Here is an 18,611-nt window from a genome sequence, read left to right as displayed (position 1 = left end):
GTTACTACAATTTAGGTGCTTTTGAGGGGGCAGGGTGGAATTGTTAGGGGCTTTTTTTGTTTGATTGGTTTGGTTTTGTGTTATTGTTTGTTTGGGTTTGGGATTCTTGAGGTATTTTTGTTGAAAAGTATCTCATTTTAAAGGCCACATGTTAGCTCCTGAGTATTGCTGCTAGGTTTACTTTTTACCAGAAGAGATACTGTGTTAGTTACCAGACACTGCTAGTAGTTCTTTGCTAAAACCCTCTAGGACAGGTGTAACATTTGTGTTCTGTGAGTTGTCAACCAATTCTTTTGGCTTCACTTTCTTAATTTGATAGCAGTGTTTGAACTGTCCTGATTTTTGTCTAATGTACACTAATAGCCCAAAAAGTCTGTGTCTTGGGCTGCATCAAAAATAGCATAGGCAGCAGGTCAAGGGAGGTGATTCTGCCCCTCTACGTGGCCCCTGTGACACTCCATGTGGAATATTGCATCCAGCTCTGGGCCACTCAGGACAGGAAAGACATGGATTTGCTGGAGTGAGTCCAGAGGAGAATCACAAAAACAATGGCAGGGCTGGAGAAGCTCTCCTGTGAGGATTGTTCAGCCTGGCGAAGGCTCAGGAGACCTAACATCAGCCTGCCAGAGCTTACAGGGAGTTTGTAAAAAGCTGGGGGACAAACTTTTTGGTAGGGCCTGTAGTGATAGGACAAGGATTAATGTGTTTTGGGTTTTTTGTGGTTTTGGGGTTTTTTTTGGTTTTTTTAATTTTTATTTTGTTTTGGTTTTGTTTTTATGATGAGAGTGTTGGCACACTGGGACAAGTTGCCTAGGGTGGTAGAAATGTCCCATGCCTGGAAATATTAATGGTAAGGTTGGATGGCTCTCTGAGCAAATTGAGTTGAAGATGTCCCTGCTCGTTGCAGGGGGACTGGACTAGATAGCCTTTAAAGGTCCTGTCCAACCCAAACTAACCCATGATTCTATGATTCTATTTTACATATCCAGGTCCATGTTTAGCTTTATCAGTATATTTTTTTTCCTCTTTAATTTTTATCCCCAAAATTACTTTACATGTATATACATCCTCTGCTGTGTAGCTACAGTTTCCTTTAGGACAGTGTTCAGGTCTTTGCCCTAATGCATGGTAATCACCAGTGTATTGCTTATGCTGCTGACACTCACTAGCTGAGGTGAAAAAAAATACATCATGCATTGTATCATCTGTACTATTCTGAGTTGAAGATTCAGGGGCTTGAGGTTTTATTAATTAAAAGATTGCATTTAGGTATGAACATTAAAATTCTTGTTCATATAAATACACAGCAAATTTTCTTCTTACAGGAATGTGAGATTAAGAAGGCTGCACTGTGAAACCAGTTTTAGGAGGATAGGAAATTCAGTGTCTCTGTAGTTTGTCTCCTTATGGTTACAGAGTAATTGATTCCAGGAATTCAAAAGCCATGAGTCTGTCTGCATTTCTTGTCAGTTAAGAGGGAAAATACTTTTTGGTGTGTTCTACTGTGTTTTGTTTTTTAAACAAAAGCTGCCATTTTAATGTAAACTCTTACTGTTCCGTGTTTCTAATACTGCAGAGAAGGCACATGACTTCTGAGGTGTTTGAAGACTTTACATTTAGGTATCTGAAACAATCCTGGCCATTGATAGTGCAAGTTAAAGAGTTTTCTTCCATTCCTTGAATCAGGAGATCCAGGAGGAAAGCAATTTAAAATGGCAGCTAAACAGAGCTTTTTAGCCAAAGTATAATGCTCAACAAATTTGATTACGGATAACCTTTTTGCCTTCCAATGTTTGATTTCATTGTGTTTTCTTTCTTGTAATTCCAGTTATTGCACAGCTGAGACAAAAGCTTGAAAAATTACAGGGCAGTAAACTTCCAGAAAGTTTTAGAGTTCCATATGATCCTGGGCTAAGAGCAGGAGCACTAGTGGTAAGTATATTCTGACTTTCTACAAATAATTAAAAAAAAATTATTTGAAAGTATGTGTCACTTGATAAAAAGTTTGCTAATAAGTCAAAAGGTCTTAATTCTGTGTGACACAGTGACATTGCATGGACTCAGTAGGTTTTTGTTCCCAGAGCTTTATTAATTTTCTAAATGTAATAGCATGCCACCATGTGCTAAAAAAATTTCAATAACCCATGAAATCCTAATCATTAAATGGCAATTATACTTTTCTTTTTCCATTAGTTGAATAGCTGACTTTTTTTTAAAATTAAATAACTGTATGAAACTCTTATCTGATTCAGGGGCTTTGGGATATTCAGTTTCTATTCTTCCAGTTACTTTCTCTGTCTTATCCTGATTCATATCTGTCACTAGGTTTGGGTCCAGACCTTCATCATACTGACAAAAACGTCTGCCTCAGCTATTTCTGATTTTTCAGTATCTCTGTGTTGGTTTTGTTAGAAAGTACATTATGATTTTGTTAGAAATACATTAAGAAACACTTGGGTTTTTCTATATTGCTGCCTTCAGTTTTGTGGTGAGATTGCAATTGTGTATGTTGACTCAGAGTTAAAAAAAGATTCATAGATCAGCAGATGTGTAGTGAGAGGAAATTGGATCATACATCTAAAATGCAATGTGAAGTCTGGCTAAAGAAGCACAGTCAAGATCCTTGGACTCACTTCATGTGCAGCAAGGACCTTACAAGGAAAGAACCCCTTAATTTTCTCCTAGCTAAGGACAGACAAACCATCCAATTTAAGGAATTGCTGAATGTTCAGGCATTGTCTAGATATGGCCATGTTTCTGTTAAATAAACCTGTGCCTTGGAAGACAGGCTATAAGCTGGTCTGTCTTCAATCTGAGATAATGAAACACCTTTCAGGTGAGTGAGGCTGAAGCACTGTCAGCACAGAAGCCAATTCAGACATTTCTTATTCAGAAGTAGTTTGTGATTTCTTAAATACTATTTTCTTGTTAGCATTTTGTATATTCTCTTTAGTCTTCTTTTATTTTTTTTTTTTTTTGGTGCAGAAATCATCAACAGCTTGACAGAAAGTAGTTTTTAAAATAAAAAAGATTTCTCTGGATTTTCTAGTTTTCCTTCACTTAGGAAATATTCAGTCTTACCAGCACCTTCCTAGATGAACTAAACAATAGATTTACAAAGGATGTCCAAAAAATCGATGGGTTAGCTTTTCTTTTTCCAAACTATATGAATAAAAACGTTTGGTAAAACCAACTAAGCTTTCATTTAATGTTCAATCTAACAAGTACTGTTTGTCCATAATCTTCAAAACCTAAAAATTTTTAAGTCTAAACCAAATATTAGAAACAAAGTCAGAGTTTCAAATAAGTTCGAAGATTTTTAAAGTTCTTTCCTTTTTGAAAATAAGGATGGTAAAATCTATTTTGTTTAAAACTACAGGCTCAGAATTTCAGTAGATGAAACCTGAGTATACTAAAATACTCCTCTATCATGCTCCTATGTGCTCTCAAACTTGCTTTTTTTTTAATTTTAGATGGCTTTATTGTACATAGTAATGTTCAACAATGAATCAGGAATTCCAGAATAGAAAGTAAGACATACTACAGTTGTCTTAGCCATAATGAATGAAAAAAACATTTGAAATACTGCAGTTTCAAGTCTGAATTTATCAGTATTGAAAATGTAATAAAACTAAATAGGGAATCTATTATTTTATGAATGATTACATTAAATTAGTTTCAAAAATGCCATTTCCTCCATGAATTTGAAGAAATTACGAAGGGAATTGAATCAAGCAATCTGGAATGTAGCTGCTAGAAGTCAGAAGGGTGGATGATGTGGTGAATTGCATTGGACAATGATTATGTTCTGGTTTTGCAAAGCGCCTGTCAAAGTGCTGTTGTGAAGGTCTGTATTTTCCAGATTTGTCAGAATCTCTATTCCTGTTTTAAATTTGTCTGAAGGAAGCTAAATCCAGTTTTGGAGAGTTAAAATACACTTTTTCCTTTATCATGGACAGTGGTTAAAAGTTGTGCAGGTTCAGGGAGGCTTTGTGTGGCAACTGAACTCTGTCCTTTACATGTGCTTTCAGTGTGTTGTTTGTGGTACAGCTGAGTAGAAGCTGGTAAACTATTCTGTTAAAAAGGTTTATTGGGTTGATGTTGGCATCAGGAAGCAGTAAACATGTCTTTCACAGATAGAAAAATGTAAAGTAATGGCATCCAAGAAGAAACCCCTCTGGCTTGAATTTAAATGTGCAGATCCAACAGCTCTGTCCAATGAAACCATAGGCATCATCTTCAAACACGGAGATGACCTCCGTCAGGACATGCTAATTTTACAGGTACGAGAGCTAAACCTTATAAAGAATAACATGAATATTTAAAAATATTTTAAAATCATTTTGCTTTTCCATAGTGTGCATACCTTGTTTTCACTGTCCATTTGAAATGTGAGGTTGTCTTTTGTATTTAAAACTCTGTATGGCAAGGCTGACATCAGCACTGGCTCATCTTTGTTGTACTGTGTTATGGATTAACCCTGGTGGGATGGAAAAAGAGGAAGAGCAAGAAAACTTGTGAGTTGAGCTAAAGGTGGTTTAATAAGGAAGAAAACAACAAGTGGTGCTAAGGCAGTCACTCCACATCCCATGGGTGGATCAGTTCCCAGCCAGTCCCTGCACAGAAGATGGTTAACCTACATAAACCCTTGCTCCCTGTTTTATTGCTGAGCATGACATTGTTCAGCATGGAGTATTTCTTTGGTGGTTCAGGTCATCTGCCTGGTTGTGTCCCTTCCCAATCTCTTGTGCATCCCAATCTCAATCTAGTCACAGTGAGGTGGGTGAGAAACTGGCAGCCTTGGCACTCAGCAGACACTGTTCAGCTGGAACACAGGGACATCAGTGTGTTCCCAGCTCTGCTTTGGTCACCCCCTAAACCACAGCACACTACAAGAAAGGAATGGAATGATAATAAAATCTTGTGACTGACCAGAGAGTCCAAGACAGCTGGACTGTGATTGATCAGCAAGTAGAAACAATCCACATGAGACCAATCAAAGATATACCTGTTGCATTCACAGCAGCAGATAATTACTGTTTACATTTAGTTTCTGAGGCCTCTCAGCTTCTCAGGAGAAAAATCCTAGCGAAAGTATTTTTTAGAGAATATGTCCATGACACTAGAGACAGAATCTTACTTAGTGCAAGATGGCCTGTTTCTCTTATGAAGTGTTTTTATCATTTGTTTATGCAATGGGTGAAGTTAGCAATTGAAAAATCAGTAGCTCGTGTCGCTCTAGTTTCAGACAACTGGTTTGTTAGGGCTTTTGGAGATATTAATGGGGAAAAGTGGGTATGCTTGCTAACATATTCAATCTCACCTTATGTAGAAATCATACAATATATTTATTAATACTTTATAGAAGCGTAAAGATTTCCTGGTTGCAGAACAGAGGAAGAAATATAAACCCTGGTTCTATAACTGATTATCTTGAATGGCTGCACAATTTCTGTATTTATCTCTTAATCAAACAGCAAAGTAAGTTTAGCCCCGTCTTAGAAGTCTTAGAAGTGTTATTTCTATGAGTAATCTGTAATGTTCAAATAATTTGAAAAAACTTAGCATATCCATTTGTTTTTACTAGATTCTTCGAATTATGGAATCCATTTGGGAAGCAGAATCCTTGGACCTCTGTTTGTTGCCATATGGTTGCATTTCTACAGGGAACAAAATAGGTATGTGATCACACTTACTGTGATTAGAAATTCAAAATACCATATTTACAGAAGATCTGGGAGAACTATTCTAATAAGTGCTGTAGTGCTGAGGTAAACAGCACTTTATTACACTTTCTGTGAGCAGCCTTCAGGTGCAGCTTGACAGTGGTTTCTGCCCTTCCTTGAGCTGTGGCACAGCTGTTTACTGGCTGTGATTCCTGTGCAATGGCTTGGCTTGTGCTGCAAGCTCCTTTTTAATAGCAATATTTAGTATGAAACATCAGTGAAAGTGAGTGACTTATTGAAGATGTATTTTCATGTATTGATAGGAATAAAATAAAGAGCAAAATATTTATATTTTTCCTGACCTAAAGCTTCATACCTTATACCACATAGAAGCAGCAACATTACTTAACAGCATACTCAGGTAATAGCTCTCACTGGGCATTAGTTCCTGCAGCTGAGATGATTGATTTTTCAGAACTTGTGGTGAAAGAAATCAAGTAAGAATTCCCAATAAAATTAAGACTCTTTGTAACTCTTTAATATACTTATGTAATGTACTTCCTCTCTAAAATCTATTGCCACATAAAATTTTTTAGCATCCTATTGATTTCAGGATATCTCTGCAATGCAGAAAACCCAAACTCACTGATAAAATACCTGGTAGCGTGACATAAGAGGGTGTCTTTTCTCCTAATGGAAATGTTTTAAAATTAATGATATTTATTGTTAGAATTTTAATAATAAAGGAAATGGAAAATTGTACATCAAAATGCTAACTAACTATAAAGAAAGTTGGGGGCTTTCTCTTCTTTAGAGGCATTAAACCTAATTTTTTAGAGAGCTTTTTAGGATCTGATTTAATTTTGTTTAAAATTATCTCAAGACAATGTAATGTTTTGAAAAAATGAAGGAAGAAAGAGGAATTCTGCCCATGATTCTAGCATTTTCATACTTGAGTTACAGATTTCTGTTATTGTTTCATGAATTCTTAATTGATTCCCCTTTCTTCTGTCTCAAGGAAATAATATTTGATTTTCCTATAGACATGGGAGAGATATAAGAATTTAGCATCCTTTTAGCACCACAGCAGGGGCATGGTTAATCATATTAACACTCCTGCTTGGTTTGCTGAGAATACCTGCAGCCTAAATTAGTAATGCCCAATGTGGCACACTTTGATGTAGAGCTTATGCTTGTTTGGAGCAGAACCAAAGAGTATTGGCATGCAAATGTTCTTTCACAGTATTCACATGTGGTCTTCTTCCAGGCTGCTTCTTCCCTCCCTCTTATTACTCCCATGGAATTTGGGCAGTTTCTGTGTATTGACACAAGGCCAGTACCCCACTCTACACTGAGCACAGGGAAATGGGTGTCTTACATCTGGGGCTGGCACCCCCTCCTGCATAGAGCATTCTCATTCTGTTAAAGACACTGCATCCAGCGCAGTTTGTAATTTTGGAAGCAAATCTATCCTTTCCACTGCTGCTGCCAAGCAGATCTCTGTAGGATGGACTTTCTCTTCTCTGTATCACTGGTAAAAGGTCACACCCTGCTCTCTCTCCCTTTGACATGTCCATATGTTCCTGGCTCTGTGAGGCAATTACCGCTACTTACTGTGCAGCATCACTGCCGAAATTAAGAAGTTCAAGCTGCCCCTTAGAAGAGTCACCACAGAGCTCCAGAAACACATTTCATGATGCATTTCCTGCTGCACTCCCTCCCAGCTGGATGCAGCCCAGCTGAGAACTGCTGTCCTTGGCACCTCCTGAGCCAGCTCTGCTCCCCCGCCGTCAAGGAGCTCTTGGCCGGCAGAGGGAGATTTGTGAGCACAGCCAGGGAAAGCTTTTTCAACAGCTGGAATGGAAGCTGGAGCTCACACCCAGGAGACAAACACCAGCTTGACAAGCAGAGATCAAAATGCAAAGCTTTTTAATTTGGTGGTCTTGGTGGCGGCTTTTGGAGGTCATATTTCCACCATAATTTTATGGCAAACATATCCAGGCCACTGTAAAGACAGAAGAAAATACCTTCAGGTATTTTCAGGTAAATTCAGCCATGAATTCAGCCATGCAGAGAGGGCGGGAAGAGATTGCTGTGTTGTGACTCTGTTACAGGAAAATTTACACATAATTCAGTAATTGCAAAAGGGTGGGATTATGAATAGAAAGAAATTTATCTGGTTCAGACAGTTAAATTGAAACCAACTCAGAAGCTGCTTTGAATTGCTTTGGAGAGAAATGGCTTTTTTGTTTGCTTGCTTATCTCTGAACTGAAGCTGAAGCTAGAAGACACTGTTGAACTTGAACCAGAGGGGAAAAAAAAATTTCTGATTACCAAATAAATCCAATTAAAATCTGACTTTCCCCCATATAGGCCTGCCAAGTCTGGACTGCATTTGCTAGTCTTGGCTGCAGTGCAGGGTTGTGTTGCAGCCTCTGTTTCTGCATTTCCCTCTAGCTTCCTCTCTGTCACATGCCATGCTGGCACGAACAGGACAAGGCCCTGTTTGCACATTATTGCTGTGACATGCCAGTGTGCCTTGCAAGGGTCTGTTCAATTTAGGGAGAGACCCCATGGCCCTGACAACCAGAGCTTTCCACCAGCAATCCCAGTGCTGTACCTCACTGTGCACTGGTATTTCTGAGCTTTCTGGGTACATGCACACTTCAGTTTAAATTGGATTTTCTGCAGGAGGGCCAGCTCTATTCCTCTGTCACAGCCCTGGCAAGACTTGCATTCCTAGACTGCAGCAAAATGAAAGCTTTTCTTCAGCTCCCTGTATTTGTGAAGTTAGAGAGAAGCTGGGGAAAATGTGAATTGAGATCAGGACAGGAATATTTCCTCTCCTTGGGAAAAGATTTACGCAGTGAGTCCCCACTCATCATGTGATACATCCATTTGAAAAGAGTTGTTTTGATGCCAGGCTCTTTATGAACTCTGGCTGGTTTCAGCTGGGAATGAACAGGAACCATTGCTTCTTGTCAAATAAATTTCTGCTTACAACCTGTGAAGATCTGCAGTTGGTTTTTAAACACAGTTTAAAATTTAATTTTGAATATTTTTAATATGCTTTGATAAAAATTTAATAACTTCTTCTAACTTTTTCCTTATTTTCTTAAGGAATGATCGAAATTGTGAAAGATGCTACAACAATTGCCAAAATTCAACAGAGTACAGTTGGGAACACTGGTGCATTTAAGGATGAAATATTAAACCAGTGGCTCAAGGAAAGATGCATGATTGAAGAGAAGGTGAGTTCTTTGAATTTTTAGGAAGGATTTTTAATTGCACCCTACTAATTTAGGAGCATTGAGCCCATATGTTTGTGTTTGTTACTCGTGGGATTTTGAAAAATCCATTCATTTTCCCTGCACTCAGCTGTGAGTGTCTGTGAATGAGTCTTTAGCATCCAGCTGGCAGCCAAGCTCCTGAGAGACAAGATGCTTCTGAAATCACTCCTTTATCAATGGAAGTCAGAAGTGATACATGAGGAGCAGGTTGAGAGGACATCTAGGAGCACTGAAAGGCAATGTGGATTTAGAGGATTCAGCTGCAGGCTTGGGTACTCAAAATTCCTCTGCTTGTGTACATCCACTGACCCACTGCAGCTTTCTGCCACATTTTTTCCCTCAGAATGTGTGAGCTGCTCTATGCTTTTCTGTGCTGAGGGATAGAGCCAGCACAGGGGGGGTAGTGCAGGGCTGTGATCTTGGTCTCTGCCGTGCGGTGCTGTATTTTATAGGACAGTTTGCCTAACTGTTGATAGATGTATTTAAACAGCAAGGTACATAATTTTGAGAATGATTGCATTTAGTGCCTAGCATTGAAGCATTTAACATCTCTAAGATTTTTTTTTAGTTTCAGGCAGCTGTGGAAAGATTTGTTTATTCATGTGCTGGATACTGTGTCGCAACCTTTGTACTTGGAATAGGAGACAGGCACAATGACAACATCATGATTACAGAGACAGGTGGGTTGTTTTTTTGAGAATTTCATAGATGTGCAGACTGTCTATACTTTGCTAGATTTATGTTTCATTTTAATAAATAGTGCATTTAACAATGAATGAAGAGACACAAACTAGTTCTGTCAGTGGTGCTTACAAGGTCAAGTAACATTGAAATGTATTTTCACCCCCGTTGGCCTTCATACAGACTGGAAATATGTATTATTAATAATGCCATTATTTTCCAAGGAGCAGTTTGATACAAACTAAGTCATTAGAAATGTAAACCAATTTTTTTACTGTCTACATCTAAGGTCTGAACACCAAAAAACTTTATAAAGCAGGCAGCTGTTCATCTATCTGATGTGTGGCTGTGATTCTCACAGTGTTCAGTGGAACTGAATTCTGTCAGAATTCAGATGTTGCTGGACTGTTTTCACTTCTGAGGCATGTAATTGCTTTGTGTACTGTTGTAAAAATTTTAGGAAATAAGTGTACATGGAGTATATTTATTTACCTACTAAAATCTGTGGGATGGTTATATCCTCCTGAAGAAACTCACAGGTTTTTTTGCACTCTAAACTTTGGGAGTTACTTCCATAGCTGCACATTGTTTCATCCTTAATTTTACTTACCTATGGAAAGAACCCCTGAACAATCAGTACATATGGAGGAGTTTTATTTAGTCTAAGGAATTCACTTTTAGTTTCATGATCCTCTCACTTCATAATTAGATCTCTGGTAAGAGATGGAAAATAGTTAGAAGGCTGAATATTTATTATTGATTATATTAAAGTTTTATAATATAAAACTGGAGAGAAGAAGTATCCTGAAGGCAGAAATTATCTAATTGAAGGCTACAGTAAAAAAGTTCAGCAGAAGCCCTTGGGGAAAAAGTGACTAAGAAATGCTTTCATTTCAACATTATATATAATATACTGTGATGTTTTTCCCACTGGCAGAACATGAGGCATGGGTCAATAGACAGGGAAACTGAGAAAAATATGTTGTTCTGTTGTGGTCATGAGCAGGTTTGCCTCAGAGTCTTTAACAGGATCTCTCTTGAGCCTCAGGAGCCAGAAGGATCTCAGTTTGAAAGGTCTGCAGAGAGTCAGATTTGGTAGGCTGGGGGAACTTGAAAGCTGGCTTTAAATCTGGAACGTTAAAGGATATTCCACCTACAGATCACTGTTAAGTATCATCTTATATAAGTTGATGTTTTATCTTTTTTTATAAATATGCCACTATTACAAATCTGTGTTTTTAAGTAACCATACTCTTATATCCATTTCCTGAGTGCTAGTGAAAGTAATAAAGTAATGTGGAGAGGAGCAGCACACTCCAGTCCTGTAGGTGTAGTGACCTTAAAAGGAGAGGTTTTCATTGCTTTTGTGGGAGCTGATGCCCTGCTACTCTCTCAAAGCTATCCAAAGGGTGACAATGCAGACTTTGAACATACAGAGTGGTTTAGAAATTGCTAATGAAGGTCTGTGAGGAGAAAGCATGTTCTAGTCAATGACATTTGCCAAGGAGATGGGTAGTGCCAGAATCCCATGGGTATTTGAAACATAACCCCCGAGCCTTTTCTGTGTAGTGATGCTCTGATTGTTACGGGTATGAGGCACAAGCTTTCCTTGGTTAGTTTTGAAAAGCTGTGAGTGTATGTTTAGATAGTACAGCAGTTCTGCCAGACTTTTAACAACTGCCAACAACAAGATAAGCAAAAAGTAATTTTGCTAAGAGGACAGAAATATTTATTTCAGAAAAAAAGAAAGAAAACAGTCTTTTCTGCTGAACTTAAGAGTGATCATATATACCAAAAAAAAGGGGTTGGAACTCCTGTGAATGCACCTAAGCTTTCTTAGCAGTTTATTGTATTTGTCTGAACGTTCTTCTGACTTCTTCTTCTCTTTATGAAGGTAACCTTTTCCATATTGATTTTGGCCATATTCTTGGGAATTATAAAAGCTTCCTTGGAATTAATAAGGAGAGAGTTCCTTTTGTGCTGACTCCAGATTTTCTGTATGTCATGGGAACTTCCGGAAAGAAGACAAGTCTCCATTTCCACAAATTTCAGGTAAAAGAATGGGAATCTAACTGCAAGTCAATTAAGCAGTGGTTTTTTTTACCCTCTAAAATGAACATTAGTGCTTTGATTTTCAAAGATTTAGGCTCCTGGGTATTATGTTAATAAAATGTACCAAATTGTAATATGATTCCGGGATATTTTAGGCCCAACTAAGAGAAAAAATGATCTGCACAATTATGGGAACTAGAATTCAAACATTCACAAAGGCACATTGAAAAGCTCATTAGCAGCAGACCAGATAAGCAGTTCTTTCTTTGTTTCTTGTCTTGATTGAAAACACTTTGCAGAGGGCCTCAGCATTGGTGCAATTAGAAGAAGCTCATGGTTCTAAGCAGAGCCTCTGTGGAGTATGAGCAGGTGTGAGGCATTCATCAGCTGGCTTGGCCAGCGTTATTCCCTCCTGATTCTGCCCTCGAGTTCTGGGGCTTGGACTGCATCTGAGTAAAAATCCGTAGTGACCCAAAGCTATCTTACATGGTGGTTTGCGAAGTGGATGGATAGATTTAACAGTGAAAGAAATGGCATTAAAAATCTGTTCTATTGCTTCTATTTGAAATTTAGTGCTCTCAAACCAGTGGTGATTATTTGAGCTAGTGCAGAACCTGGTCAAAGAGGGAGTTTAGTATGCAGTTCCTATGTTTAATGAAATGAATGGGAGCATGGTTGGTCAAAAGTGTATGTATGTCTGAGGTCTTTAGAGGCTTTGAGTAAAGTGTCTGATTTAGAAAGCAGGTTCTTTATAATATTAAAAGAAAAATTCTTCTGTAGAGCAAGTCAAAGCCAAAGCCTGAATTTCATGTTCTGGATTCCTTGTAGGTGAACTAGTCCCAGTATGGAGTCTGGTTTTCCAAATACCTAATTAAGGTTCCTCCTGGTGGATGGTGACTATGTCCCTTTGAACACATATGCAGTTACTTCAGCATTTTGTTTCCATATATGGCTGCATCTCAGTGCTTTTACTCACTCATCCAAAAATGAGTGTTCCCCATCTTCAGGTTGGACATATCCTGCAGGCTCCCCTGCCAGGAATGGGGATCCATTTGGACCCTCTTGCAATTCCCACCTTATGGTATTCTTATATTAGGACAAATGACATTGTCCACCAGAGACAATCAAAAGGGAGAGGCCATGTGTGGAGAGGACCCATGTGAAGAAGAACCAAAGATCTTTGGTTGAAGTCACTGCCCAAACTTCTGAAAATAATTAAAGAACCAGGTGCAATCTTTGAATCTTCATTTTTGCCAGGACTGCCTTTATCACAGTGGAAGTGTTTTGAAGGGGACTTGTAGATCAAAATATGTTAGCGTGGGGTTTGCCATGGGTTTGAACTACTGTGGGAAGGGAACTACATGGGAAGGGAATGCTGAGCCCGTGCTCTCAGGGAAACCTGTGAGCTGTGCTGTGTACAACAATGATGCTGTTGCTGCAGCTGTAAGTCATGTGCAGGTGTGGGACTGAAACACCAGTCTGGGGTATGTAATTTCAAAGACCTCTGTTCTTGAAGCAAAAAATAGTTAGAAGCATTAAAGTGTGCCAAAGTGTGGAGAATTGAAAGGTGTCTGCAGTGAGGTAAAGTTGTTTTCATATATATGGATCATGCAGCTCTTTAGAGAGGATCTGACCTTTACTTCAGCAGCCCAAATACCAAAATCAGTCAGAAGTAAGTTTGGTCATAGCCTCTCTTCAATACATCATGCCTCCATCATGGAGTCCTGGGTTTGACTAAATAAACTTTTTGTTACTCTGGTGCTAATTTCTAAGTACTGCTACCATCCCACTAATCCACAGTTTAGGAATGCTGTGATAGCAGCAATGTCATTTCCACTAGCGCCCTTAGCCAGATAAAAGGTGATTAATGTGCTTTTACTGTTGTGAGCTGTGATGGTGATATGAGAGCTGGGCATTTTAAGTGACATGGTTTAGGCACAGACAACAATAAACTGACCAAAAATTGTAAGTTCATGTATAGTTCTGCTGCAGTAGCTACTGTTTATATACCACTATTGCAGTAGTACATTAAAAGTCTTTTCTGTCTCAAAAACCAGTAAAAAATAAAATACTTCTATACAAGTAAAAGAGTAACACAGAGCAAGATTTGCATCACAGATTTGGCTATAAAAAAATATATGTTTTAATTACATGGCCAGAATTAAAAAAAAAAATCAAAATTGTCATTTCACTTTTCAGTTGACTTGTTTCATCATATTTCCTCATATTGAGGGATTCATTCAGTCTGCCTGCTGACTCATTCATGTATTAATGGAAAAGTCTCAGCATTTATCCTTCATTAATTTTTAAGAACATCTCTCATTATTTTGTACTTTACTACATTTAAACAGTTTGTACTTCAGAAGACTCCTTTGTTTTTTACAGTCTTTGGTGTTTTTATTAACTTAATAATCTACTTTTATAAAATTTTTATTCCTTTTTTATTCACTGGACATAGTCCCTAGAGATGTGCTAGCCAGAGCTCATATTGCAGATGATGGAGAAGGTTAAAAGGAAAAATAACTTTGACCAAAGTTCACTGCAGAAGAGCGAATTTATTTATTTGACAATCAAATACATGAGATTTTGTAATTAAAGGTGACAGAAAGTAGAAGGGTATCCAATTCATCACGGAGAAATACTTATTTGGAGTATACTGTACAGGGAAGGGATGGCCTATGTAACAGAGCTTGGACACTTTATATTATAAAAATGCCTGGATTTTAGGATAATAATAAATAGGACAGTTTCAGGCTTTCAGAATGATTATTCTTTTCTTTCCTGTTGGGCAATGGGGTTTAGGTTTCTCCTCAGCTTCTCTCATTTTGCCTCTGGCTTTAGATGAGTTAGCAGCTTTCTTCTCAATCCCCCAGCAAACATGTGCATGCCCTTGACACACACCTATCGTCTGGGCTATTTTTGGTTCTCACTGCCTCTCTCAGAAGTGTAAAAATTCCTTTTCTTGGAAGATATTAATGCAAAACCACATCCAGTTCCTGTCTGAATGAATAACTGTAACAGGCAGATGCAGATTTTTTTAATCTTTTGAATTCCTGGAAGGATTGCCTGTGAGATGCAGTGATACCAGGTTTTTCTTGACTGCGTAATTGTTTTTCTGTCTCAGACACCCAAAGCAGTGAGATACATCATCCATACAGAAATGTAAAACCTTCTTTGATATAACTATAAAGACCTTTCATCTCTTTCAAGGGTAACAAAACACAGACTAACTCTTGTGACAAGATTTGTCTGTTTGAAGTTGAGAATACAAAAAAAATTTCTCGTGCTATAATGGAGAGAAGCTATTCCCTGTGATAAGGTGATGGTGTTTTCTATTGTAAACTGTGCTTTGACGATTGCATTTAATCTTTTGCTGAGCTAGAACTAAACTGACACTGCTTTCATAAGTATGATCTTATTTCAGAATAGAATTTATTTGGGAATAGAGTAAAAGATTTAAGCTCCCAGGCAATACTAAAAAAAGAAATTGTACAGACAGATCTTCAATGTATCATCTTCCTTCCTTTGTATTTTCCTAACCTGTCTAGTTGGGTGTCCTGGTGTTGCTGATGTAAACAGTGATAGATGTTAAGATTATATGTGCACTTCTTCCTATTTCAGAGAAGAAAAAAAAACATGTATCTTGTGCCCTGTGTTCTAGAGGGCTGTTGGGATTTGTTGGAAGTTTACATTAAAATAATTGGATTTCCCAAGTATTATTCAAAAGCTTAATATACAGCTGTTGAAAGGTTAAATTAAATATTTAATTGGGTAAAAATTAGCATTGCTTCAGCTGTGGTTTAAATAATAACAACCTTCTTGGAAATATGTTTCATATTTTTACATTACTGCATTGCAGACCTAATTTCTAGTTGATTGATGATTGATGTCTTTGTTGCATTGTTCTTATTTCTGCTAGTAGATGAGTTATAAATTTAATATAAGAAATAATAATTTCAGTTTATGTATTAGTCTCTTAGCAGGAAATAATTATTTTTAAAGCATTGCATGTTTTTCCAAGCTGCAGGAATGTCATTCTTCTAAAAGTTCTGTTGTTAAGCACAGATTATTTATACATGGAAATGAAAAGGCCCTAAAAAACGCCTATGGAATCCAGAATAACAGTGCATAGTGACAGAAATCCTCTAGCAAGGCAGAGTGCCTGAAGTCTAGAGCTGTCAGCTAGCAAAATTCCTTAGAACACCAAGGCTGAAAATCCTCCCTGTTAAATAATCCATCACCACTGCGCAGTTAATAGACATCTAGAGAAAATGAAGAGCAATCCCCTGGAGGTGCTGCTTTGTTCAGTCTCACTTGCCAGCCACAGTCTTTAAATGGGAACATCCCAACAGGAAAGGAAGACAGTGAATTATTGCTGTCTCTTTTAACAGCCACAGAAAGAGGTTATATGGTAGAGAAATTCTTGTGAAATTCTGGTGAGGCTAAGGTTTTATGCTTTAGTAATTAATGTAGTATTAAGAGCTGTTTGTTTTACACCCAAACAGTTCTTGTTGCCCCAAGCTGTGGTGAATGAAGTTACACTGAGCAGCAGGTGCAGAAGTTTGTGTCACTCAATTGAATGGCTCTGTTGGGTCTCCTGTCACTGACACTCAAGGGATTGAATGGCATTGGTTAATGAGGTCCTGTGAAATTCCTACACCAGCCCTCTCAATCCATCTCCTCAATTAACAAAAAACTCCTCTCTCTCACAGGATGTATGTGTGAAGGCTTATTTAGCTCTCCGACACCACACAAACCTGCTGATCATCCTGTTCTCCATGATGCTGATGACTGGGATGCCCCAATTAACCAGCAAAGAAGATATTGAATATATCAGGGAAGCACTGACAGTAGGGAAAAGTGAAGAAGATGCCAAAAAGCATTTTCTTGATCAGATAGAGGTTTGCAGAGATAAGGGCTGGACGGTGCAGTTTAACTGGTTTTTGCATCTTGTGCTTGGAATCAAACAAGGAGTAGAAAAGCATTCTGCTTAATATTTTATGTAAATTAACTGTGGGTGTGAATAGGAGGTTAGTGAACCTACATGTTATTTCTGAATTATGAATAAATGAACAGTCAAAATTGCCTTTACTCTTCTGGCAGCTTAAATGGATCTTGTAAAAAGGCAAGGACTTTACGCTGCCCCTCCAGAAGATCTTCCAGCAGATAAGTTTTTTTTTTTTCTTTTCTTCTTTAGCAATAATTTCAGATAAATATAAGGAGGAGGTTGAATAAGATGATAACCTACAAACCCCCTGTGACCTTAAATTGTTTGTGAGGGTCAAGTCCTTCAAAACCAGAAGAATTTATATAAAATCTATGGTTATAGTGAAATCTCTGGAGAAAATCCCTATGTGTCTCAGGATGGTTTAGACATAAGTGTTCTTCATCTACATCCTTCTCTGTTGTCCCTTCCTCAACATTTTGTCCTTTCTGGATTTTTCATATGTTGTCAGTAGAAAAGGGCTTTGGGTCTGCCACTGGGGGAAATTGCCTTTCTGTTACTGTAACCTCCTGACACAGACAACCAATCTTGACTGCCAGGAGAACTTCATAGTTACTGGGAAGTTCCTCAGATTTGAACATGAAGTTCTGAAGGTTTAATTTTCAAAGATTTTTTTACTGTAATTTTTAGTGGGTAACATCCATGTTATATTACAGATTATATTCTTAGTGTAAAGTTATTAAAATTCCACCTGTATAGGAAAAGCTTTGTAGAAAAAGCAATGGTACTTCCTTATCCCTCAGAGAAAACTCCTTATCTAAAAGTAATTGACACATTACCAAATATCTGAAAAACCCAAAGTTATTTATTCCTTGGTGATATTTTCAGGATATACCTAGAAGGAATTAAATGTAATCTTTGAAGTTGTGTATATTTTGCTATTTATTTTTAAATTTCTGAAGAAACAATACTACTGAAAAGCTATTTATGAAAGAAAAAAATTCCCTTGTCTTTAATTTCAATATTTAAACTTAAAAGAGTTAAAAATGGACAGTGTTAAGTAGAATTTTAACTCTCTACTGTAGATTGCCTGCAAATCAAGTCTGCCTGTGGTAGGAAAGGAAAAAGACATATAGCCTGTTTAGTCTTTGACTTGAATTATTATGGTATACTTCTTGCTAATTGATTGTTACCAAAGAGAGAAGATGGCTTATAATATTGCTTTTTTGCACTTGTGCCCATGTAATTTCTTCCTTCATTGTAGTGTTACGTGGGCTTTACATTACGTATAAATGATTAACTGAATTTTAAAATTCTGTTATCATTTGCTTTGATCATTTCACAGAACTGTTATGATTTTAACTACTGCTACTACTGAGTGCATTCTTGAAGGATTTTTAATAAATGTACTGTAATTGGTGTCTCAGTTATGAGATGTAGCCAATCTATTCTTGAAATGTAGATGTTTAATTGTTTACTGTGCACAAGTATTTTTGATGTAAATGGTAGACTCCAGTTAAGGAAATCTCTAAGATTAAAATGTAGACTATTTTGTTATTCTGTTACATTATTATTCTGTGCAAGATAGGCTTTAGATCATACTAAAATATAAACTAAATGGTGAATATTGTCTGTAAAATGATATTTTTAGATTTGTATTTTATAGATCTGAAATAAATTGATATGTTCTATTAATTTGATTGTTATTCATGAATAAGCAGCTTAGCCCAAAATACATGTAAATAATTTTAATCCAGTTTCTTAAAGAATACCTAATCTCAGTAAGAAATCATATTCAATGTTCCACTCAGAGGAATTGTTTTAGTTCCGTATTAATAACTCTGTATGATGTCAGATATATTGAAATTTAATAGTCTATTGCAATTATTGTAATTGAAAAATGTGAATAGAATATTGCCACTTTCGAAGAGCACTTTATTAATTCCTGGTTTGTTCTATGAAGAAAAATCTGAAGAT

General features: G+C 37.3%; 1 protein-coding gene across 2 annotated transcripts in view; it reads left to right on the top strand.

Annotated features, from left to right (window-relative positions):
- The window catches only part of PIK3CG (phosphatidylinositol-4,5-bisphosphate 3-kinase catalytic subunit gamma), a 32,833-nt gene extending 14,520 nt beyond the window's left edge, over nt 1-18,313 (top strand). For both annotated transcript variants that reach the window (XM_030960637.1, XM_030960636.1), the window contains exons 5-11: nt 1,829-1,932; nt 4,137-4,283; nt 5,588-5,678; nt 8,787-8,917; nt 9,525-9,636; nt 11,532-11,689; nt 16,402-18,313. In XM_030960637.1, the coding sequence (XP_030816497.1) occupies nt 1,829-1,932; nt 4,137-4,283; nt 5,588-5,678; nt 8,787-8,917; nt 9,525-9,636; nt 11,532-11,689; nt 16,402-16,683 (1,025 nt within the window). In that variant the 3' untranslated portion in view covers nt 16,684-18,313. The remainder of the gene's footprint in view (nt 1-1,828; nt 1,933-4,136; nt 4,284-5,587; nt 5,679-8,786; nt 8,918-9,524; nt 9,637-11,531; nt 11,690-16,401) is intronic.
- The last annotated feature ends 298 nt before the right edge of the window (nt 18,314-18,611 follow it).

This window comes from Camarhynchus parvulus, chromosome 1A, assembly GCF_901933205.1.
Source record: "Camarhynchus parvulus chromosome 1A, STF_HiC, whole genome shotgun sequence".
Taxonomy (NCBI): Eukaryota; Metazoa; Chordata; class Aves; order Passeriformes; family Thraupidae; genus Camarhynchus; species Camarhynchus parvulus.
This window is presented reverse-complemented; position numbering and strand designations above follow the sequence as displayed.